Consider the following 25,962-nt stretch of genomic DNA (forward strand, 5'->3'; position numbering starts at 1 on the left):
ATGTCGGCAAGCGTCTTGTTGAGGCACTCCATGAGACCATTCGTCTGCGGATGGTAGGCAGTTGTCCTGTGGCTTGTCTGGCTGTACTGCAGAATGGCTTGGGTGAGCTCTGCTGCAAAAGCCGTTCCTCTGTCGGTGATGAGGACTTCTGGGGCACCATGTCGCAGCAGGATGTTCTCGACGAAAAATTTCGCCACTTCAGCTGCGCTAACTTTTGGTAGAGCTTTAGTTTCAGCAAAACGGGTGAGATAGTCCGTCGCCACGACGATCCACTTATTCCCGGATGTTGATATCGGAAACGGCCCCAACAAATCCATCCCAATCTACTGGAATGGTCGGCGAGGAGGTTCGATCGGCTGTAGTAATCCTGCTGGCCTTGTCGGTGGTGTCTTGCGTCGTTGACAGTCTCGGCATGTGTTGACGTAACGGGCGACGTCGGCGGTCAGACGCGGCCAGTAATACCTTTCCTGTATTCTCGACAGCGTCCGGGAGAATCCGATGTGCCCAGCGGTTGGATCGTCGTATAGGGCGTGCAGTATTTCTGGACGCAGCGCTGACGGTACAACAAGAAGGTAGCTGGCGCGGACTGGTGAGAAGTTCTTCTTCACGAGCAGGTTGTTTTGTAGCGTGAACGAAGATAACCCGCGCTTAAATGCCCTAGGGACAACGTCGGTGTTCCCTTCCAAATATTCGACGAGGCCTTTTAGCTCCGGGTCGGCTCGTTGCCGTTTAGCAAGTCTTCCACGCTTATTATCTCAAGGAAGGCGTCGTCGTCCTCGTCGTCTCGCGGCGGGGGATCGATGGGGGCGCGCGATAAGCAGTCGGCATCCGAGTGTTTTCTTCCAGCTTGTATGTTACCGTGACGTCATATTCTTGTAGTCTGAGGCTCCACCGCGCCAGCCGTCCTGAAGGGTCCTTTAAGTTAGCTAGCCAACCCAATGCGTGATGGTGACTGACGACTTTGAATGGCCTGCCATAGAGGTAAAGGCGGAATTTAGCTGTAGCCCAAATGATGGCGAGGCATTACTTTTCAGTCGTAGAATAGTTGCTTTCCGCTTTTGACAGCAACCGGCTAGCATACGATATCACCCTTTCAAGTCCTTCTTTCCACTGGACTAGGACGGCACCGAGGCCTAGGCTACTGGCGTCAGTGTGGATTTCGGTATCGGCGTCCTCGTCGAAGTGTGCAAGTACCGGCGGCGTCTGCATGCATCGTTTGAGTTCTTGAAATGCCTTGGCCTGCGGCGTTTCCAACTTGAACGCGACATCACATTTGGTTAGATGTGTTAGCGGCTCCGCGATGCGTGAAAAGTCCTTGACAAAGCGCCTGTAGTAGGCACACATGCCAAGGAATCTGCGCACTGCCTTCTTGTCGGTTGGCTGCGGGAACTTTGCGATGGCAGCTGTCTTCTGTGGGTCGGGGCGTACTCCTGATTTGCTGATCACGTGGCTTAGGAACAAAAGCTCATCGTAAGCGAAACGGCACTTTTCTGGCTTCAGAGTGAGCCCTGATGACTTGATGACTTCGAACACTTTCGCAAGCCGCCTAGGCCTCGGTGCCGTCCTAGTCCAGAGGAAAGAAGGACTTGAAAGGGTGATATCGTATGCTAGCCGGTCGACAACTTCAGAAACGACTTTCCAGAAACTTTCCAGAAACGTCGGATGCGTCCCTCGCTGTGCGATTACAGTTGTTAAGCGGCGAAACGTGGTCGCCCGATAAAGATAAGTGCACGTGTCAATATATATATATATATATATATATATATATATATATTGTGTGAGCGCAGCGCAGGCTTGACTTTCAACTTGATCATTTCCACATATCACGCATTGTACGTCTTCATCTGTATGTACTGACACGTGTACTTGCTTATCTTATGACAGGACCGGCGCCGGTCCTGTCGTTTGTGTTCTTCTTCTCGAGTCCTGGTCTTCTGCGCCTTGCCAAACTACTTCAAAACAGAAATCCACAGTGACGCCAGGAGCACAGGCATCGGTGCCGTCTTAGTCCAGAAAAAAGACTGACTGACTGACTTGAACGGGCGATAGCCTTCGCTAGCCGGTCGCAGTCACAAGCGGAATGCAATTATTCTACGACCGAAAAGGAATGACTCGCCCTCATTTGGGCTACAGCGAAATTCCGATTTTATGAATATGGCCGGCCGGAAAAGTGCCTGCCGGGTAAGTGCTTACCTATATGGCAGGCCGTTCAATGTCGTCAGCGAGCATCACAGCTTGTGCTGGCTGGCAAACTTAAAGGATCATTCAGGACGGCTGGCGCAGTGGAGCCTAAGACTACAAGAATACGACGTCAATATAACCTACAAGTCCGGACGAAAGCACTCTGACGCCGATTGCCCATCATGCGCCCCCATTGACCTGCTGCCGCAAGATGACGAGGATGACGACACCTTCTTTGGGATAATAAGCGCGGAAGACCTCGCTCAAAAGCAACGAACAGACCCGGAGCTAAGAAGCGTCGGCGAGTATTTGGAAGCGAACACCAACGTTGTCTCTAGGGCAGTAAGGCGATGATTGTCTTCGTTCTCGCTTCAAAACACACCCACTCGGAAAGAAGAACTTCTCCCCAGTCCACGCCAACTATACATTTTCGTTGTCCCCTCATTGCTGCATACTGAAGTACTTGCACGCCCTACATGACGATACGACTGCTGGACATCTAGTATTCGCCGGGACACTATCGAGGATATGGTAAAGGTATTATTGGTCGCGCCTGACCGCCGACGTTGCCCGTTACGTCACAATGTGCCGAGTGGGTCAGCAACGCAAAACACCACCGACAAGGCCAGCAGGATTAGTACAGCCGATCGAGCCTCCTTGCCGACCATTTCAGCAGATCTGGATGTATTTGGTGGAACCGCTTCCGACGTCAACATCTCGAATTCAGTGGATCGCCGTGGCGACGTACTAGCTGACCCGCTTCGCTGAAACGAAAGCTCTGCCGAAAGGTAGCGCAGCCGAAGTGGCGAAATTTTTCGTCGTGAACATCGTGGTGCGGCATCGCTCCCCCGAAATCGCCATCACCGACAGAGGAACGGCCTTTACAGCAGAGATCACCCACCATTCTGCGATACAGCCAGACAAGCCACAGGAGGACAACTGCCTATCACCCGCAGAAGAATGGTCTTACGAAGCGCATACATAAGATCCTCGCTGATATGCTAGCAATTACGTCGACGTCGAGCACCAGACCTGGGATGCTATCCTGCCATACGTAACATTCGCTTACAACGCGGTGGTCCAAGAAACAACACAGATCATGCTGTTCAAGCTGGTTTACGGCAGGAACCGGACAAACACTCTCGACGAGATGCTGCCGCACGTCTTCGACGAAGAAAGCCATGACGTCACCTCCTATCTCCAGCATGCCGAAGGAGCCCGAAAGCTCGCCCGCTTACGGATTAAGATGCAGCAGAGGACCGACAGGTGACACTACATCATCATCATCATCATCAGCCTGGTTACGCCCACTGCAGGGCAAAGGCCTCTCCTATATTTCCCCAACAACCCCGGTCATGTACTAATTGTGGCCATGCCGTCCCTGCAAACTTCTTAATCTCATCCGCCCACCTAACTTTCTGCCGCCCTCTGCTACGCTTCCCTTCCCTTGGAATCCATTCCCTAACCCTTAATGACAATCGGTTATCTTCCCTCCTAATAACATGTCCTGCCCATGCCCATTTCTGTTTCTTGATTTCAACTAAGCTGTCATTAACTCGCGTTTGTTTCCTCACCCAATCTGCTCTTTTCTTATCCCTTAAGGTTACACCTATCATTCTTCTTTCCATAGCTCGTTGCGTCGTCCTCAATTTGAGTAGAACCCTTTTCGTAAGCCTCCAGGTTTCTGCCCCGTAGGTGAGTACTGGTAAGACACAGCTATCATATACTTTTCTCTTGAGGGATAATGGCAACCTGCTGTTCATGATCTGAGAATGCCTGCCAAACGCACCCCAGCCCATTCTCATCCTTCTGATTATTTCCGTCTCACGATCCGGATCCGCCGTCACTACCTGCCCTAAGTAGATGTATTCCCTTACCACTTCCAGTGCCTCGCTACCAATTGTAAATTGCTGTTCTCTTCCGAGACTGTTAAACATTACTTTAGTTTTCTGCAGATTAATTTTTAGACCCACTCTTCTGCTTTGCCTCTCCAGGTCATTGAGCATACATTGCAATTGGTCGCCTGAGTTACTAACTAAGGCAATATCATCAGCGAATCGCAAGTTACTTAGGTATTCTCCATTAACTTTTATCCCCAATTCTTCCCAATCAACCTTGACACTACAACCTTCGACAATGCTACATCGAGTGCAAGCCCGGTCCCCGTGTTTTGGTTTGGACCCCATTACGCTGAGAAGATGTTAGTGGAAAGCTTTTACGCCACTTTTTCGGACACCCCAACATCATCCTATACGCACAGGCGTACTCCACTATGAAGTCGTAAAAGATGGCATTTGGCTATCACGGAGGTGCCGCTCACGAAATGAAATAGTCCACTTTGTGCGACCTATTATACGACTGTTCGACATCAAGTATTCTCCGGGACGTTATCGAGGATATGCTAAAGGTATTATTGGCCGCGCCTGTCCGCCGACGTTGCCCGTTACGTCAGCGCTAATAAACTTTGGGAATTTGCGTAGCTGACCTTTAGACTTTCTTTTTTTGGACCCTGTCACTTTGGTCTTTGTTTCTTTCATAAGTGTCCTTTGGTGTTTCGCTCTCCTGTTATGTTCCCATGCCTTCTGAGAGGGGACATTGACACATGGACGTGTTTACCTTTTTCGGGTGAGCGCTTTTCACCGTCTAACAAATGTTATCGCTCAGTACGGGACGCGCCTGAATGTGTCGGAAGTTTCTGGATTATTTTCGACGGTTCTATCAGCTGTCTGTTGTCAGCGAACCTTGTGTAATCTGATTTCATATATGCGCGACGCGAATGGTGTAGAACTTTCTGGAGGATACGCAGGCACCAGCGATTACTCTGGAACGTTCGATGGCTCGTGCCTACAAGCCGACACGTTTGACCGGCGGATCAGATTTCGACGATCGCCGACCGTATTCACCGCTATCGCTGCGCTTTGAGTTTAACTTGCATTTTTGGACACAGGTTCAACAAGTAAAAGTTAGTTTCGTCATTTACAGATCTGCCGCTGTATTGTTCACCGCCACTACTACGTGGCACTATGCATCTGCAATATGTACGCGTGTATATTCCTATCGAGCCTCTTTCACGTGGGTTCCTCAAGCAAATTAGTCCGGCTGCTTAGCATTTCGCCTCGAATGCGCTCGGTGCACGTGAAGAAACCTACGCGTTCACACGCAGCGTCGTGCCACGCATCTCGAAAGCCATGCGTGGGCTTTACGGTGGTGCCGCTAGATAGCACAGCGCATGCGCAGAAAAGTGCGACACGGAAACCCTGCTACACGCCCCATACAAGATGTCGCGCCACGTACTTTGTTTGGCGAGCCCTCTGTCATACCTATATCTCACTGCTCTGAATACGAAGTGCCGCTCTGACCACGAATGAAACGCAAAAAGCAATGTAATAGGCACAGCATGTTTCGAGATACCAGCTTAGCTCGCACCGCATCGGCAGAGTGCGCGCACTGCTTTATTTCGCGTCAGAAGCTTACCTCGAACCAAGGCCAAATTAAAGTGGCGGTTTTAGTTTTCATGAGAGTGTATACGTGCTGCAAAAACAGGTTCAGGCCTGGGCATCAAATAAAAGCGAAATAAATAGCCCGGGAAGCGACCCATGTTTTGAGAAAAGCCAAAACTAGTGCATTGAAGAACGTAAATAACCACTTCTAAATTAGCCGAACTTGAAATCGGGACACCTGCACAGAAAACAAAGAAAAAATACATCAGATTTCAGTGTGCCGTTACCATCTGTGAATTTTAAACGCCGTTGAACACCAGCTGCTGCCTAGAGGACGTGTTTGAATAGGTCTCCTACAGCTACGCAGTACGGAGTCCGCTTGATCACATCTTCAGTGACTTTCTTGATGACCAACGCTTGAATTCTACGGCAGAGACCCGTTATCTCTGTCTTCAGCTTATCGGACGTCCGTCTCGATCATGTAAGAAGCAGGATCTTTCACATATCTCGAAAAAAAGAAATCGAGTGGAGAAGGTCAGGTGATCTAGCCGGCCAACTTACAGGACCGCGCCTTCCAATCTTTTGCGCATGAAATGTCGCATCGAGCCAGTTTTGTGCTCAGTTGCTGGTGTGTGCTGGTTCTCCACCTTGCTGATACCACAGACGTGGAAGACGTGACAGCGGGACTTCCCTGAGTATCTAATGCTTCAAGTATTTCGTCCATGTAACGCTGTGCAGTCAGTCAGTGATCGAAGAGGATGGGACTAATTATAGCACTGGCGCAAATTCCGCACCCTACATCGAACGACCACTGGTACTGGTGCCGATTGCGCTTTACCAAGTGCGCATTGTAGTCACACCAATAATGTGCACTATGTGAATTTACCTGGATGTTTCTGTGAAAATTGGTTTCATCTGTTCACATGATGTTTTTCAAAAAGTCCGGTGACACATCGGCTGTTAAGAAGACAAAATTCCAGCAATCTAGACGATTGCACAGTTCCCTATCTTCCAAGCATTGGTGCTGGTTAAGGTGGCACAAGTGAATGCCGTCGTTTAGAATCCTCCAAACTGATGATATGGAAATTGGTACCTGGGTGGCCACGTCCCTAATGCCAGCATGACAGTTTCAGGCTATAAATGCTATAACATCCGCGCGTTGCTGGAACTCAAAGATGAAGTCTTCCGCCGCTGTTCCTGGCAGCTGCCGGGTTGTCTCGGGTTTTCATAATTTCTGATGATAGTCGACGCGTTTGGTCTACCACCACACTTCCATCACTGATATGTATTTACGGCCTTCCTTTTGTTGCCATTTGCCGCACGAAAGGCAAGGATCCGGTTTCCCTTCTGTTCATTAGAGAAAGACATGGCGACTGGGACGAAAAAAAAAACGCACCTTTAAGTCTTTGCACCTACATTGTCAATTTCCTTTTCTGTTGAGAGGTAGTGCACCAAAAAAAAAGAAAGAAGACGATCCATGCACTTTATCTACGCTTAGACAACAACTATCCAAACTTGTTTCCAACTAGCACCAAACCCGGCGTGTTACTGCGGCCGGCGCGCGCCAGATAAGGCACTAGTTCGATCACGCTATTTTACAGCGCAGCTGTATATGGATAGCCGATTCGTCCGTCCGTCTGTCTGTCGCCTGTACACTGAAAACTCCGCCAGCGCAACAACATGCGAATATACGGAAAAAAGCGAAAGAGGCGCGTGATTGGCTGCGACAGTAGTGACGTCGTTGCTTTCACAGCTGAGCGGGAGCGCAGCAGTTTCTCACCGGCTCCGAAATGAGTAGGCCACGCATTATAGGTTTAATGAGAGCAGCATTCCGGGCAAGTTGGTAATCCATTGCTTAAGTGATATTGCGCGACATAAAAACGACACGGACGTGAAACGTCCGTGTCGTGTTTCACGTCCGTGTCGTTTTTATGTCGCGCAATATCACTTAAGCATTATAGGTACTCCTGAGGAGCAGGTAGCTTTTACTCAGCAACGCCGCGAGGAGAACCGTGAACGAGCTCATGTACGCCGTCCCGATGCTGCATCCTGGGCACAAGAACAGGCTCGTGCAGCCGAGCAGAAGCAGCGATTGCGTACTTATGATCCGGCAGCCTACCTTGCCGTCGCTTAATAAACCGCCAGGATTGACCCAGTGATAAACACCAGGGCCACACGTTTCAGCTTCGCTGGTTAACCATCTCTACGGAGTGCTTGGGCGGTGATTTTTTTTTATTTATTTGCCTCATTTCGTTCTGCCTAACTCGGAAGAAGATTGTTCGAGGGCGCTGCTTTATGATGCGGATGGGAGTGCAGTCACGCGGTATTCGCCATATTTCGCAGGGTTAAATTATTAGTCGGAAAAAAGTGCTCCGCAAATAGTACGTCGCTGAAAATACCGCAGTTAGATGTCCCTTGGCTGCGCCTACAAATGCCTCATTGACATTTTGATAATTTTAATAGTACGTGTCGGGTTACATAATTCATTACAATTACCTAATGAAATCTCAGTAAGGGAAAATCTTTTGCAGCTACTCCACTGTACTGCAAAAAATAGGCACTAGGTTTTGTTCGAGTAACGCATCTTTTTAAGTCTTGGTGCATGATAGTTAATGGGGACACCCTGTATATATTTTTGACCTCTGCATGCAAGTGGCAATGCTTTCATCCCTAAAGTAGTTTTGTAAATTCTCAGAAGTGTTTTTTTAGTGAGTCGTTAGCTTTTCTTACTGTAAAAAGAAGCGATACTGAGACACATATCAGTCACGTGCATTTCACACTCCTTTGATAAAAGACTCTGCCCAAGCGGTCACTGAAGTTAACAGGTATTTTCTTCCTGGATCAAAAAGCACGCAAATAACTTTTAACCGAGGTGAACATACAGTAACATATTCATTCTCTAGGCATAAATTATCCATACCTTTAGCAATAATTGTTAGTTGCCTACCTTTGTTGTGTATATATTTAAATATATTGTGCATGTGCATGGTCTCTACAGTGGGAATTTGAAACAATTAAGTGAGAAAATACGGATGAGGCAGCCACCGCTGGTACTTCTAATGCGTTTGTTCAATTGTCAGGATTTGCGAAAATAAATTAAGGCATGAATTAAAATCCGCTCAGGTCCGCACCAAAGATGATGCAGTAAGCTATTAGCCACAATAAAATTTGAAGCGAAAAGGTGGAGGCAAGTCAAAGGAACCTCAAATGATGTAGGTGACAACACTCTGGCTGTAACACGTTGGGGGGGGGGGGGCGTAGAGTTCGGCCTCGCCGGGAGGGACGTAACTCAGTCCCCCCCCCCCCACGCAAAACTCCGGGGGGGGAGGGGGGGGGGAGGGCCCTGGAGGCCCTCCTGAATTAGCGCATATGATGCCAACTAATAAAAACGCTGCGATAAGTGGCGCAGAAATGCAACGACCTCGCCGGGCGAATCTCGCTTTGGCTCCGCGAGAGACACGCCAGCGTGAAGCAGAACGCCTTCGCACATTCGCAATGCACGCTGCGAGCTCAGCCATTCGCATTCCTGAAGCCGAGTGCGTCGCAACTCAACTGGCTGCCAAAGACGCTAAGGACCCGGACCAACATGGTCCTACCTTCGCCGAAGCGTCTCGGCAGCAGGACGCCGCTCGCCAACAGGACGCCGCGCGCGAAGCCAAAGTGCAACACGGTCATCGACCCGCAAATCCTGCTCCTTTAGCTGCAGCGGACTGTGAGTTCACCACGGAAACATGAAATTAAACTACGGTGTTTTACGTGAAAGAACTATGATCTAGTTATCAGGCACGCCGCAGTGGGTGGCTCTGGAAATTTGGACCACCTGGGCGTGCGCCTAAATCTACACAAGTGTTTTCCGCATTTCGCTCCCATCGAGATACGGCAGCCGTGACCGGGATTGGATACTGCAACCTCCTGCTTAGTATTCCAACATCATAGCCACTAAGCAACCACGGCGCGTGAAGCAAACACAACAGCCTTTGTGAAGACACGTTTACCTTCCATGTTCTGCAGATTCTTATGAAGGAGGGATCAAGCATATTTTTTTTTATTTCTCGATGCTGCCGGAACTTATGCGTATGTAAAGTATTAGCAGTACTTTGCCCCAGTGAAGACCCTGTAGCATTTGGTGCAGCGTGGTGCTAACGAGAGCAGTTTTGTCATTTGCTTACTCAGCCGAAAGTAACAGTATGATCTATGAATCCGTGGCGAGGCAAAGTGGTAGAGACATACGCTATTTCACAGCATTTACGCGAAGTGTGGAGGTAGAATACCCGTCCTTTCTCTGAGCCCTCTCGGTTCTGAGAGTGCTCTGCGAAATATACCAAATACCAGGAAACCACACTTTTCTTAAACACAAGCTGAGCACCTGCGAGAAGCCACGTGAGCGCTGCCTCAACTTTGTCGCGTAAACTGAGCATGTTTCGAGCAACGTTGCAGCTTTACTTACAAACCACTCATCATCCCTTCTCATGATGCGGCCAAACGGGTGGAAGTTGAACTTTTTTATCAAGTCTACGTGGATATCCTCGAATGCGGAGACCTGAGACGCGCCAGCAAAACCTCTGAGGGTCCCACTCCACAATGTTTGGTCCAGCAGATCTTTCAGAGGATGTGTGTTGTTTTTTTTCTGCAAGCCTGAAATGCAGAAAAATAAGACAAAGTTCACATAAATTATACTCGAATGGCAGTTCCATGCTCCGTAATAGCATATATATGTAGCGAAAAGGCCCGGTTAGACGTAAATAGTTTCAAGGCGAGATCATCATTACATTTTATTCTGCCTGTAAAGACGACGGGACGGCGGCCGACTTGGAGAGCGGTCGTGCTCACATATATTCCGAAGAGAGAACAGCTAATGGAGCGGTGGCTAAGGCGTCCAGGCCAAGCCGAGAACGAGAGCGTGTCTTTATTCTCATGTCTCGCAATTCAGGGTACCCGAGAATTGTGGTGCTAACTGTGACGCGTGATGATCATGGATCGTAACGGACAGCTTTAGTTTGTCTGCAAAGTTCTCGCCACTTGTGGCCTACGTGATTATCGCAGAGGCCTACTTGGAGAACTTACACGGACGCAAAGGTGTACAGCGGAGTAACAACGCTGGCGGCGGCATGCTATCTGCGTGGGCATTGACCTCTACGGAGGCCTTCCTCTAATCTGCCGGTAACCGGTGGGTCATCGTCGACGTTGACCCTACTAATTTTGTACGCCGAAAGCACAGCTATTCCAGCTGCCCCGGCGCGCAATGTCACACCATTCTTGCTCCATTGTTTCACTCTACGTCGTAGTTCTCATCTTGAACGCCGTAACGACAGAGGGCGCGTCTTTTTTCTACGAATGTTCCCGAAGCCTTCCTTGCTCAGCAACAATTTGTTCATCGAGCCACCATAGCATACCACCCACAGACCAGCGGGCTTCACTGAGCGTTTCAACCACACCCTGGATAACATGTTTGCCATTTATGTTGCACCTGATCACACAAATGAGGACTTCGTTCTGCCATTCGCAACGTTTGCATACAACACCACTATCGAGACAACTACAGGTTTTCCTCCGCATTTTTTGCTCTACAGCCACCGCCCATCGCATACCATGGGCACCATAGTCTACTCCCACCCAGATGTTCCCCACTGTCCACAGATAACCACCGTGCCAAGAAATGCAGAGACTTAGCAAAAAAATTGGAGGACGCTTAAGCTTCGCCTTCAAGAGTGGAACGCGATAGCGTTATCGCACCCTGTTCGCACCACCTACTCAAACGATTTACGCCACCGAAACGTCGCGATCGGCACAGATAACCGGGCCGCGGCGCGCCATGAAGGCGGACGCGATCATGGGATGAGTGGGGCGCCGCGTGTCGGGGCAGCGCCGTACATTGCGAGGAGGGGCTCTTCTGTGTTTGCCGCAAGATGGCTCTGCGTGTGCGCAGACCGCAGAAGAAATGTAGTGGGAACGCACTTCGCTACTTGTGAAACTGCGACTTGTGTAAGTTACATGGTCATAATTACCGACATAGACCGCAGCATAACTTTCTACGGCGCGTTTCTAAGGCAACACCCCATTCGCTAGAGGCGATTTTGTCGCGCTTTGAAGGAACGAACTCGTGACTGAGTGGCAGCGGCTCCGTCTCACACTCCGGAGACCTTGGTTTTATTCCCACCAGCCCATCTTGCCAGGTGTTTTTCATTTATGAAGTGCCTTCTGGGATTTATCGCTCCCGGCCAACGCCGCCAACGCCGACGACACCGGCTTTTCTGCGACATGAGCTCCTTAATGCTGTCGCGTTAATATTTTTAACGCCTACTATGCAGCAGTGTATACAAACAGGTCCATGACGGCTATGCTCAGTCATTTCGTCTCACTGTGAGCTTCTCGCCACCTTGGTAGTTTCTAAAGATGCCTGCCCTTGTTGGATGCACCATTTAGCATTCTTCAGCGTACGTCACCAGTGAACCACATCATCGAACCGCTAGCACCCGTTTCTGATCTCCGTCGCTGTGGGTGTGACATTGTTCATGCCGATCGGTTCAAGCTGTACCACGAGCTGCTCATGCCAACAACTTGAGTCGTCAGCTGTGATTATTATGAAGAGGAACATGAACATCAGCCGCCATCAGAAAACGAAAACCAAACCAAACCAAGCAGCAGCAGCATTAAGAAAACTATAGAAGAAGACAGACAGCTGCCCTAGGCTACCGCTCTGTTATCCGTTTAATAAACCACCCGGCAATGCTTAAAACTTCGTCACGTACGGCATTTCAAATAGCCTCGTCCTAGACGTTCGACACTGGCAGATCGGGTGTGGTTTCGAGAGTATTGGGTGCGTCGTATACATGTCATAGAAAAGGGATGACGAAATTATTTCTGACTCCAACTGCCTTTGCGCCGTTTTGTTGGGAAGCAAGATATCCCTTGTGCAAATTTTTATGCTTAGCAAAGTTCCGCTAATCTAATCGCAATTTAAACTAAATTGACACTTGTGGCGATGTTCTCAGAAGTGTCTCCATTAGTTAAACTCAAGACCGCAAAGCGACAGTAACAGGACCTATACTATAAGCAAGCTAACTGCATGAAAAATTCATCGGACCACATATTTCAGAGGTACGTAGCCGACAATGTTTAGCAATGCAGTGAAGCAAACGAGTATACGATGGCTCCCCGTGAAATTAAGGTGAATTGATGTTAAAGGTAGAGGCCGTTAGAGACTCGTTTGTGGTCAAAATGATTCCGGAATCCCCCGCATTGACATGCCTTCTAATGAAATCGTGGTTTTGGCTCAAGATATGTAAAGCTAGGCGCAAGCGCGACCTCAACGCGTTCTCTAAGTGCCTAGGCCCTGTTTCACGCCAGTTTATAAAAAAAAATTATTCGACTGGTACAAATACATAATTTCTTTCTTGCCGAGGGAATCGAGAAGTTGCTTCTAAACACCAACCGCTATAGACAGAGAATGAATAGGTACTACCTACATAATACGTCAGATGAGATGAAATGCTTTCTGGCGCACTTTTTCTAAATGTGCCTTTTCTAGACTGGTACAATACTTGTGAAATATGTGTTCTGAACGAGTTTTGACTGTGACTGTGAGGTAGTTGTTTTTTCATAGGAAAGGTAGCAAGAGCTATGTAGTGTCTTGCTCACGGAGTAAAAGCAAAGCAACACGTAAAAAAATACTTCAAATAAAGCGACTGAGAAGTCACGGTAAATAGTGAAACTTCTAAGGTATTTAATGCAAAATGATAACATATGGGTGGAGTAAAAACACGACCGAGACACTGCGGAATGCTGCTCTGCAATTACGGACGAGAGTGTTATTCTTCGACACCTTGTCGGTGCGAGTGTCAACAATGCGTTCCTACTCTACAACCCAAGAATATCATAAATTTGACTTGCTCGCATTTCTGGGACCAATACCAGAAGACACACAAAAAAATATTTTCTAGAAGCATTAAATCAATTTGGGCGTATCGGTCACATTGTGATACCGCAGAAGAAACAAACAATTCGTTCCGAATGCCGTGAGAAAAATACAATGCGTTGCGAAAAATGCGATGTCCGAGTTCGCGCAGAAAATGTTTTCATCTTTATCACACCCGATAAGGAATGCATTTGTCTGCTGCCCTATGCGTAATATTGCTCAATATTCTGGGGTTACAAAACAACGCGCTCCCAATAAAGCGTTCATCCAAATTTCTGCAGCCCTTGAAATGCTTTTTTACCAAAAATATTCAAATTTACGATTTGTTATAACCTAGGCATAAATGGGTTAAAATAATTGGGTCCCAACCCGCACTCCGAAGGCGGTTAGCCAGTGAAGCTATATGGTATCACCTGTTCCGATAGACGTAACCTTGAACGATTGAGCATTGCACTACAATAAAAGGTTGACAGCAGGACAATTAAATGCACTTGACATTGCTGTTCTTTACGTCGCTCATCGTATTGCCGCTGCTCTTCCGGCGTGCTAACTGAGCGTGGCCTGCTTGAGGCAGGAATCGCTGCGTCCTGCTTAGCCTCAGTACCACGCTGTTGCGCATATTGACGCTGCTGTACCCGTCCCGGCTCGTCAGGCTCATGCTCCTCTTCGGGAGTCATAACTATGCGTGGACTTGACATAGCGCTGTTACAACACAAATGATATCAGTGCGTAGGCAGGTTCTTATTTTACATATGAAAGTTTAGTAGCGCCACTCCCTGCTTTGTATGTTTGAGCGGCCATTTCCCGACAACTGCAGCTTATGCAACCGTTAACTTTACCGGGAAAGACACGCGGCGAACGCAACGTGATTTGAAATATTTGAATAGCCCAGATCGTCTATTATACCTGTTTCAAACTTGTTTTGTGCATTTCTTTATGGAAACGAATACTGGGGTGTGTGTTGCGTGCGTAATTCCAATGTACACAGGCACTTCTCGCTTCAGTTCGTCGAATGATTTTCTGTAGACTGTTTTGCCGACAGATACGAAGAAATATTCCGCGATCCGAGTCACATACAGCATCGCTGTAATAAATAAAGAAGAATTGGTCCGTTGCCATGCTTTACCACTTGTCAAGTATTAACGCTTGTGCTCGGCTTCACTGGCTTTGCTATTGGGACAACTAGGGACTCCTTGTACGATTGTGGCAGGTTGCCCGTCCGCATGTATAGTTTTTATATGCGCCAGCTTCGTGGGTGTATCGCGAGTTCCTTAAAGCCGTGTGTGTTAGTTTGTACAAAGCGGGCAGATACGTATGCTCGTGTTCATGAAAAGCGTCTTTATTTTTATACAGTGTATCCTTCCACCGTATCTCTCATACTAGTGCTGCAGCCATTATATCCACACAGTTAACTGGTTGGCGAAAGAAGGCCTAACTTGCGTTGATGATTACCTAACCTTACATAATCTGAATATAAATGGCCAGATGAGCATATTTATTAATCGCATTTCTTTGATGGTAAACCGCATTCGCAAAGGCCGGTTCTCTCATTGAAGGTGGTGCAGTGATTTCTTCATTTACATCCTTCTATTGCGGGGTGTACCTCACAGCAGTGACTAGCGTTACTGAGAAATGAGTTCTTTTCAGGTCCCAATTTTTCGGTAATGGTAGTGTGCCAGTAACCTCGTGACCCACAAGTCAAGTCCTGTGTCAAAGCACACTCTGTTATAGCTGTGCTCTGGCAGCCAGCAATGACTTCTGCGTGCCTTCTAGGACTTTACAAGGACCAAGTCTCCATCCTTGGGTTCAGCAAGTCATGATAACCCTAATCGCAACTTCTCCCAAATGACGGCTGTCCAATGCAATCCCAATTGTCACGTGGTCGCTGCCAAATCCGGTAAGGCTTGTCACGTCGTGTCATTAGGAAGATAGAGCTGAAGTTGATCTGGCTTCACTAACTGCTTTTTAGTGTGGAAACTGGATACCTCCCTCCCCCCGCCCCATCTCAATGTCTGGCACTGAAGCACAGTGGATACAGTCCTACCATGCTTTGTAAAAAGAGGAGCGAGTGGACGTCATCACCACCCTTTTGTCCAGGTCTAGTGTAAGTCGACGCCAGTACAGTTTCTTCCTCCGAGCAGTGCTGCTACACCACTTCAGGCATCATCACCACGTTGTATTTTTATCATCGTAGTTCCACCGCGTTCCTCATGCAATCCTCGTCACGCAGTCATAGTCTTTCTATCGTAATGTTTCGGTTCTGATTCCAGTATCGTCATGGCATCGTGGTCACGCCGTGATTGCCATGACATCGCCGGCATTGCGTCGTCGTCATAGTCTACGTCACGCCGTCGTGGTCCTCCCATGGTCATTTTATTGTAGGGAGCACTGTGCCATCATGATATTAGCCGCGTTGACACGAATGCGACAGGATTCGATGGCAGCGCATCACATCTTCTAGTGCATCACTAGTAATGTGATGCGCCAGAATTTACATGTAGCCCATTGTCCATGGTGCGATGGTGGTGGCGCGCGATGTTGAACACCGAAGGCAAAGCAGCATTTGCAGTGTCGCCTTCGAAGTTGGCATTTTCTCACCGATCTTGCTATCCCATAGCTCGGCGAGCGCCGTATACCCGCAGCATATTATCTTTACGTAATCACCGACACGATGCGATCACGTTTACATGTACACCGGTGAGCAAAATTATACGGACTACAGCGTTCACGAAAGAATCAGAATTTCTTCGCAGTAACATGCATAAACGGAAACTCACGTGTGCACTAGACAATTCCGAATTCCATGTTTCGATATACCCTTTAATTTTAAGTTGCATTCAAAAACAAAGCCAAAAATTACTATTATCGCGGAAACTCTGGTCCGTATACTTTTGCTCACGGGTGTACTTTCATATCGACTTATTCGTCTCAATCGAGCCCTGCCAGGCGCATTAATGCAATGCTTTCCTGGCGCATTAGGACCGTTTACATAGATGCAATGCTCTAGATAGTTGATCTGATGCGATGCGATGTGACAGTTGTCGCACTAAGGTAAACGCGGCTATAGTAGGCGTGTCGTCGCCATTGCGTCACCGCCGTGATACAATTGTCATAAGGCCATCGTGCTTGTTCTGTCGTCGTGCGGGGGCGACATATGATCCAGCATCAGAAGTTTACGTTGAGCAAGGCAGTCCCCGCTGAAAACGTGCCCTGTTTGAACATCCCCTCCATACTTAACTATTGCCGCTAACATAGATTAGTTCTTCACAAACACATTGGCAAGCTTCGTCTACACAGATTTCCCACCACGAGTGTGAACACTTTCTCGCTGTCTTGATAAAGCGCAGTGAACCCATGGAATCACGTTCATTAGATAATATATTTCAGTCTAGTGTATGTACCTTTAATACTCCAAGAGCATCGGATCCAGCATATCCACTTCTTCCAATAGGAGGATGCATGAGAAGACGTACCAGTACCACAGGTTTGCCATTTTCCGTCATCGAGTACGGCATGGTTCTTGTAGCCCTTCATAAATTCTAAGCGTGGTCTAATCAGAGCAAAAGCGCAACTCTTGTTAGACTCTAGAACACGAACTAGCTCGTACTAACATCTTTCTAAGCTTAGAGCCCAGAGCCTAGAATCGCCTGTCGCCTGTTTTTTACTCCGCATCCGTCCTCTCCGAAGAAGACGGATGCGGAGAATCCGGAGAATCCGGAGAAAGAAGAATGATAGGTGTAACGTTAAGGGATAAGAAAAGAGCAGATTGGTTGAGGGAACAAACGCGAGTTAATGACATCGTAGTTGAAATCAAGAAAAAGAAATGGGCATGGGCAGGACATGTAATGAGGAGGGAAGATAACCGATGGTCATTAAGGGTTACGGAGTGGATCCCAAGGGAAGGGAAGCGTAGCAGGGGGCGGCAGAAAGTTAGGTGGGTGGATGAGATTAAGAAGTTTGCAGGCACGGCATGGCCACAATTAGTACACGACCGGGGTTGTTGGAGAAGTATGGGAGAGGCCTTTGCCCTGCAGTGGGCGTAACCAGGCTGATGATGATGATGATTATGTCTTCTGCGTACGCCTTTGGTACATCTTGCTCCTTGAGCTCATGAACAGCATTATGTCAGGTGGTCTTTTTCCTGAGCTCATTGATTTGCACCTGGAGACATAGCAGCTTCTTAGTTCTTCATCAGACTTTGCTGCCGCGCTTTCCAAGGGGCAGCCCGTATAGTTGCCACGCACCGTTCTTGTGTCGGTGTTTTTTTTCTATGACGGAGAGTTCCGAGCTGCGCTCCTTTCTTCCAGCTGCTCCAAGTTGAATAATTACTCTCTGTAATCCCAGTGCCGACTACCACACCTTCCAGTGTTTCTATTCATTTTTGCTCTTGAACTGAACCTCTCCATACTAATAAATCTTGGATTATTGCAGTCTCTGAACTTGTTTTCTTTTCAATGCTGCTGTTTTCCGTGGCGTTCAAGCATTCTGCCTCAGCCTATGAAGGAAAGTCGCGGGAAGAGGAAGTTGGGCGGTAACCAGTAATGAGCTTTTATCGCCTACTTCTGTGGCCTGTTGGAGCACGCTTGATTTGGCGTCAAGAACCGCTACGAAGCTGACTTGAATTTGTTGCTTGGAGACTTGGATGTCTGCTTATATTATTCGTGATCTTGTTGAATATCACGAGCACACAGGTTATTTTCACCTGATTGTTGTTGCTTGTTCGGTGTCATCTTCCGTACATGTGCGCGCGGTGCTCGCCGCCCGCAGGCCCTTCTTATAATTGACTTTCTCTAAACAGTGTCTCGAATTTACCAGTGGCAGTACAACACACTGCCTTCATACTGACACGCCAGAGCTGTCGTTAGCTACAATAGACAAAGGAATCTTGAAAACGGAGTTGCAGTGTGCGTGGCATTCATACCTTTAGAAACGCTACGCTCGGATTTGAAACCGTCAATGTACTCGCGTATGACATTTCGGCTTGAGGGCGTTTGTGTTGTCAGGGTTGGGTCGCTTCTAAACTACGTTTAACATTGACTAAAATAATAGTGTCCCCGAGTTTATTTCTTCTGTCAGCACTTGAGTGCTGGCGAAAGCCAGAAATATGTTCAGCATATCACGACTTCTAGTCAGGCTTTAATAGGGAAGGAGAACTTACCCCGAAGGCAGGTGTCGAATAATTTCCCCATGTACGTGAAGGCAGGTTTCTCGACCTTGTTTCCAGTACCTGTGGGGGATGAAAAGGGGCAAGCGATTTGTAGCGGCACAGAGGAAGCCTGAAGAATGGTGTAGATTATTTTACGAGGTAACTCGAGTCACTTTTCAAGTTCTTTGAAACACCGGTTCATTTAACCGCACACTAGTGACAATTATACTTGAGGTGTGAATCCTCCTCTGTAGGTGATCTAAGTGGAGGTAGTTTTGGTTCAGTAGCCCGCACGGGAGGAAAGGAGGGAAAGGTTGGTAACAAATCGTAGGGAACATGTACTTGCGTTTGCAGCTACAGAATTATTAACCGCTGTGGGTTATACCGCGAACACTACTTGCTTCATGAACCGAATCACTTATTCAGCTCAAAGATTCAGTCATGTACTTATTTGTCTTAGTATAAAACCAAGCAGCTTGAAGAGAAGTAAAAGAAGTTACTACGCATGCATCTCGATTCCTCTAGACTCAAACATGATCCTGCGACGGTCATTATATCGCAGACATTGACGGCTATATTTTTATGTCCTCTTATAGAAGAAATCGAACCGGTGGTACGTGGTGCTTAATTGTTCGTTAGGAATGGTATCCGCTTGAATTTTCTGCAGGATATTGTACGTCCTGCGGAGGCCGACATAACATTCACCGCTGTCGAAGTGAATAGTACCACAATGTTATTGCTGTATGGACCACCTTCTGTTAATGTAAGCAATTTTCTTCGCAAATAAATTGCACAAATGCTGATGTAACAAAATATGAGAAACGTGTTTGATGTTGGCTGACTTTAGCATAGCCGCCGGCATCTTTCTTAGCGGCGCGTCGCAGCTTGAGCCTGTGCTCTCACAGCGACGTGCTACAGGCGCCCCTGATTGTACTTTCCGCTATTGGTGCGGGACCCCTTTGGTTCCCCGCCGCCCCGGAACCGGGCGTTTGTGCAGTGTCGGGTTCCGCCGGATACAATAAACGGTTTCCGTCAACTTATGCCAATACTCTGTTCTTGCGTGCGCCGCTCGGTAGCCCCTTCAGGCCTGAGCTGGCGCGCAGCGGCGCTGGTGGTTGACCGCTGAAGCGGCCCTGCGGCTCGCTAAGCTCGAACCCGCGGTGGTCTTTACTCCTGTGAGAACCAAAGACCCCACAAGGTCGAAATCTGTTTCATCCCGAGAACTGCTGCGCTTCGTTGCGCAACAACTCCAGCATCTCTCCTCGGTTGCTAGTCTTGAAGGCCGCCAAAAGTCATATTACAGTGTAACTGTCGCGGGATCGCTGGAAATGTCGGAATGCTACGCCAGCGCCTCATATATGGAAAGCTGCGTGTTCGGGCCCTACTGCTTTAAGAATCCAACGGCCTGCCACCCATTTCAGGATTTGTGGCAAACACATCAGCTTCAATAAAGAACCGTAGGAGTGCTACGCCTGATGTTCTTTCTGGAAAGGCTGGAGCTTATCTACAATCCGCTCATCATTAGACCCGTGTTGACATTTCACGGTGGTGCACTCTGTGGCGAGAATTCATGGCCGTATTAGCTTGTCTCCAACACGCGGATGTTATCATCGCTTGATACTATGCCCATTTCTACAACGGTTGTCCTACTTGGTTGTTTCATGTGGTAGGCGCATCTAGGACAGATGCCTCCTGGCGAAACTATTATGGTAGCAGGATATTTAAACACGCCCCACACTACATGCTTTTACGCCATTTACACTGCGCGTGGTACGTGTGTGCTTGACGCATTGATTTTGCCCAGTTCAGGCTGCATAAAAATGTTTAAGTGCCTACCCGTCAGCGTGACCCCCCTCGTGCGCTGCCACACTCACCGGACTTGGTGGCTAGGAAGCACGACCATCTCGTTGTCATGTGAACCCGACTGGTAGGGTAGCGACCACCGCCCGATTCACCTTGGCTTATCTTCGGGTGGAAGTGGCTGCCTCCGCCGACTGTGTTTGTGGTGGATTGCGATCGATACAGGGAGGTATGAGAAAGCACTGTATCCAACTCTCGGTGCGACCCATGCCGTTATATTAGTGTGCCACTAGTTAAAGTAACACGTACGTCGTCGCTTGATGAATGGCGAACCGCTCCAGATTTTCAACTTCTTCGTCTTTGGGCGTCGCGCCGCCAAGCAGAACTTGCGTCAGAACTTTACCCTACATCAATTGCCTTGCGGTTAGAGGCACAACGTCTTACTGCAGTATTTCGGTGCCATGAGCACCCATTAGAACGTGGCCGCTAGACGGACTGGTCCTCTTCTCTGGGCCTTTCCTCCAAGGCCTCTATTTGGCGCAGGTTCCGAGTATTGGAGCGCAGCTAGCGTTCTGCAGACCCCGGAGTTTGCGCCTTGTTAGCATCTGGCCAGCCAGCATGAGTTTTCGCTAAAGCTGTTGCCCAAATCATTTTCCCCTGATTTGGACATGGCACAGATTGCTTTCGTTGTTCAAAACGGTTTTTCAGCGAACGCAGCCACACCGCCTAGGCTCGCCGCTTCGAGGGTACGCAATATGCCTTCACTATTGCGGAATATTTAGCAGCAATGGACCTGTCCAAGCCATACTAGGCACCAGAAGCGGATGTCATACCGTATAAACGTCTTAATAACGCGCAAGGTAATTTTCTCGACGTGGGGTTGCGGAGCACGAACGAAGCTTGGGCTACAGGAGTCATTCCTACTTCTTGGCTGCTTGCAGAAATGGCCTCCGTTTCCATACCACAAAAGCCCCCAGACACTACCTCTCACATGCGCCCAATAGCGCTGACATCAACGTTAGGGAAGCTGATGGAGCGTGTGCCCATGACACGAATTTCACGGTGGCTTGAGCCTCCCTGCTCGAGGCTTTCCTGCTCGCTCGCACCTTCTCCATTCGCCTGGCCTGCTAAGCTGTAGGTGAGTTCGACGCACATCGGGGTTGTCCACAAGCATCTGTGCTTGTACGAGTCCTTTTCAACATCGCCCGCTTCCCACTCGCTTGGTAGCTAGCGACGATACATAACTCACAATACATAATCTATGGATAGGTCAGCACTCTTTGGTCAGTTCAAGCGGAAATTGGCTGCTAACAAAAGCGTTTCAAGAGGCCCTAAACACAACTGCTGTACTCAGATAGGGCTAAAACTTCCGAACGACAAGACGGCGTACATGTCAGTAGGGAGCAAGCCTGGACGATGTCTATGACACTCAAAAGTCTTCAGGTAATTGTGCATCGGGAAGCACTACATTAGCATTCAATTCACCGTGGAGCATGCCTAAAGGATGCAAAACAACAGGCCGTCATGTCCTCGGCATGCTTCGACAACGCGCATGAAGGCGCGCACCGACATGGCTCGCCTTTTTGTGCGTTCTGTACTGCAACTCGTCTGAAGGGATCAGTTTCATCATCTCACGAAGATGAAGTGGGCTCGCCTTGACGCCATGCAGGTCATAACGCGACTGACGTCTAACTCCGCTAAGAACCCTTCAAAGGCCGAGTCCCAGCCCAACACTATCGAAGAGCTGGTGCACCAAAGTTGATGAGCGCGCACCCTAAAGCCACCAATGTAACGCTCGGCTGCTGCAGTGGACCGACACATGGGACATGAATAATTAGACAATGCAGCTTGTACAGCACCTGACGTAGCTTCGTGGTACAGGATACAATTAGGTGACGATAAGCCACGTGGTGGTCTGTATTACCCAACTCAGCGCAAGGTGAATGCTGAAGTATATATCCCGCCTTTGTAGCACCGATGATAATCAAGAAAATGCGACTCTCGTAGCATATACTGACACCAATGTTAATGGCACCATGATTAACATAACATAGCTCTCGTGTGCCCATGGATACCAGAGGCGGGCGAGAAGTGCTCGTATGTTGCCGCTCCAGCACATTCGGCCTATCTTGCCTAGGCTGCCGCTCATACATGACGGCTTGGGCGCATTGGTTCGTTTTGTTCAAGCTGCTCGATATTCTCAACTCATGATTCGCACCAACTCGACTCAAACCATCAACGACACACGCAGAGTATCTCGGCCCACTATACTATCGAATTGGATTTACCGCCTTGCTGCCACTACGAATGTCGTAGTACGGGTCCAGTGGGTGCCTCGAGCAGTGCTGTCAGATTTACTTCAAGCAGACTTATCAACCCACCGACATATTGTAACGCACCCACTTCCGAATTTTTCTGAAGGAACCTGCGGGCAACTGATCCAGGAAAAAGAAAACCTTCGACGTACTACACGAGCCTTTATGCCTCCGCATGGGTCAGGCGTCCCTAGTGGGTTAACCCAATAACAGGAGGTTACGTTATGGAGGCCGCATTTCAGGGTCGCGCTAGCCCCGTCTGTGACCACTCACCACAAATGGCCAGAGAGTGGTCCCTACGGTACATTGTGCCCATTTTTCAGCCCTACAATCCTCAATGTGAAAGTGAAACACAGAAAACCAGGACTTGAGCTAAGCCATCTCCGCCACCTCCGGACAACACGCCTTCGGCCTTGGCCACCCACCCGACCTTGAGCTCAGGTTTGATGAGCCATTTCGCCGTTACTTATAAGTTTTTCATTTCAATGAAATCTGTTCATATGCTCATATCATTGCTTTCCACGAAATACATGCCGGTGCCATGAAGTACACGGTAATTTGGTTGTCAAATAACTTTAACGATCACTTTCTCACTACTGATGATTGCGACATGAGCATTCATGAGGAAAGCCCAACATTGCGCTTGGAAGAAAAATCAGTAAGGACAGCCTCTCTTTTTTTCATAGCAATAGTTTGCGTGAAGGGTGAAATAATTAAAAACACAGAAAATAAACTTGTAACACTAAGACTGTTCTTGGACATCTCAAAGGATTTTGATTCTTTCCATCATACAATTATTTTACTTAAAATATTGTACTTCGGAATAAGAGGCGCTTCGCCTGGCCTGATCAAGAGCTATCGCGAACACAGTGCACTAGTGGAAGCGGTGTTTCGTCTAGCTACATCGAACTATGCAGTGGCGTTCCGAAAGGCTCAATTTTCGGTCCGCTATCGCTTGTCCTGCATATCTATGGCATATTCAAAATTCCACGCACTCCTTAGTGGTGATGATGCGGATGACACTAATGTTTTGTTTTTCTTTGCTCAGTCTATATTATGTAGCGAGATAGAAACGTATGACTGACTGAGCCGCCGAAATGGTGAATAGAGAATAAACTGGAACGCAATGTGCACAAGACAAGGTTTATAGTTTCAGACCCAAGGAACAAGATCATAGAAAATACACCCATCATCACTTTCCGCAATTTTGCTCATACATGAGGAAATTGAACACAATTTTAGAAGCCGTTTTAGAGACAACACGAAGCAATCATGGTAATTAAGTACTTTCGGAGGTCTTTATAGCAGTTGGAATGATATACAAGATGAGAAATTTGTTGTCATCATGGTTAAAGGAAGAATTCATTATGATGTTATACAATCATATACATACATTATTGCTTATTCGACTGGTGCAGCACAAACTTTCAATCAATAGTTTCTTTACAAGAAAATTCGCTGTATCATCATAAATGCGTAGCGTTGATTTCAATTATATAGTAGCTTTATTGGCCGTATACATGGGCGTAAGCATTTCCTTGCTACTAAATTAACAAGCGTGGTGGCACACGCACACATGCAGACATGAGCAGATTTCACTCGGTAAGCCTGGACACTAGCCTTCATAACACTGCTGCGATGAATAGCGGCAGGAGCGGTGAACGATCGCTTAGCGCTGTCTTTAGGCTCAACGCGAAGTAGGCACGTGAGAACACAGCGCGCACGAATGGCCAGGTCATCTCGCCTCACGTAGTCTTTGTTCACGCCTCAGGGCACTTCCAAGATAGGACACCCGCGACCGCGCTCAGCTTCGTTACAAGCGCGAATGACCGGACAAGCGCGGTCACCCGTCTTACCAGATCGCTGGATTACCAAATGATAAGTTTCCTAAATAACAAAGCATATACGAACGAAATAACTGGAAACCATAAACCTTAACCTGAGTTCTTGCATAATGCGCAAAAGTCATAAATCTGTGAAACATCATTATTCCTGTAATTTGTTGTGTTTAGTGCTTCTTTTCAAAGATGTGATACAGATGTATGTTCGTATTGTCTATGCATTTTCAGATGTCTGCGCGCCCTTGCAGTTTTATTTATTTTTCATTGTGCTTTTCTAGATATTTCGCTGAAATATACTATATTAACATTTCGGTTTTGCTGTCTCAGATTGTGTCAAAGTGTCGCGGCAGGTGGGAGGGCCCCGTCAGGCGTAGCTGCATGTTGTACTTCCTTCCTAATTGCTAAAGTTATAGACTTGCAAAAAGTATTCTATGCAATTCAGTACTCATTTGTCCCCATGTCAATGTCATGGCCCAGCGTCAAGCACGGCCGCAGGGGCTCCGCACAAAAGGAGCTCGCTCGCTCGCAGCGCGCAATGCAATAATAGTGAACGACGTGATAATATATATTATGAGACCGAAGCTGACCAAGTTGCCAAGCGCTCTTTTATTCCCCCCAAAAAAGGAAACGCACCAGCTCAAGCGCGAAGAAGCAGAAGATCAGGGGTGATGATGGCTATGTTCATATGAAAACGATGAAGTACATTAATAGTTGTAGCACTATACTTCTCCCCACCTAGGAAGCGGCCAGCCTGGACGCAGCTTAGAGAACATCTAAACGGGGAGTTCCTCATGCGCGAGACGAACAATTTCCCCATTCCGCTGACAGCGGTCAGTGACGGAGTTTACTGGGACGACGAGATAGTTCACTGTAGAAGCTTTTTGCACAATGGTGTAGGGGCGAATGTCGCATGAAAAGAACTTCTCACAAAGGCCTGGAGTTCGGTATTGAGTCCGAAGCAGGACTTGGTCTACAGGGGGAAAACTGGCGTCACGGCGTTCGTTGTCGCAGCGACGTTTCCTCTCAACTTCGGTAGCTTCCATGCTTCGCCGAGCAATTTGACGGCAATGAGCAACTCGGGTAGAAACAAGAATTCTCTGTGGAATACTGAGGAGGGAGATCGTTCACATGCAAGGAAAAAGGGGCTGTAGCTGGTAGTCCGTTGAATAGCAGTGTTATATGCGAATGTCAGAAAAGGAAGAATTCTGTCCTAGTCAGTGTGATCAGGATGGACGTACATGGAAATCATGTAAGGCAGCGTGCAGTTAAAGCGCTCGCTAAGGCCGTTGGTTTGCGGATGATAGGTAGAAGTTGACTGGTGCAC

The 25,962-nt window shown here is 48.0% G+C and overlaps 1 protein-coding gene across 1 annotated transcript in view; it reads right to left on the reverse strand.

Annotated features, from left to right (window-relative positions):
• The window catches only part of LOC135915905 (uncharacterized), a 185,504-nt gene that overhangs the window by 124,510 nt on the left and 35,032 nt on the right, over positions 1–25,962 (reverse strand). The window contains exons 7-8 of the mRNA XM_065449095.1: positions 18,695–18,763; positions 10,069–10,256 (exon numbers count right to left, since the gene is read on the reverse strand). Coding sequence (XP_065305167.1) covers positions 10,069–10,256; positions 18,695–18,763 — 257 coding nt within the window. The remainder of the gene's footprint in view (positions 1–10,068; positions 10,257–18,694; positions 18,764–25,962) is intronic.

Source organism: Dermacentor albipictus, chromosome 2 (genome assembly GCF_038994185.2).
Source record: "Dermacentor albipictus isolate Rhodes 1998 colony chromosome 2, USDA_Dalb.pri_finalv2, whole genome shotgun sequence".
Classification (NCBI taxonomy): domain Eukaryota; kingdom Metazoa; phylum Arthropoda; class Arachnida; order Ixodida; family Ixodidae; genus Dermacentor; species Dermacentor albipictus.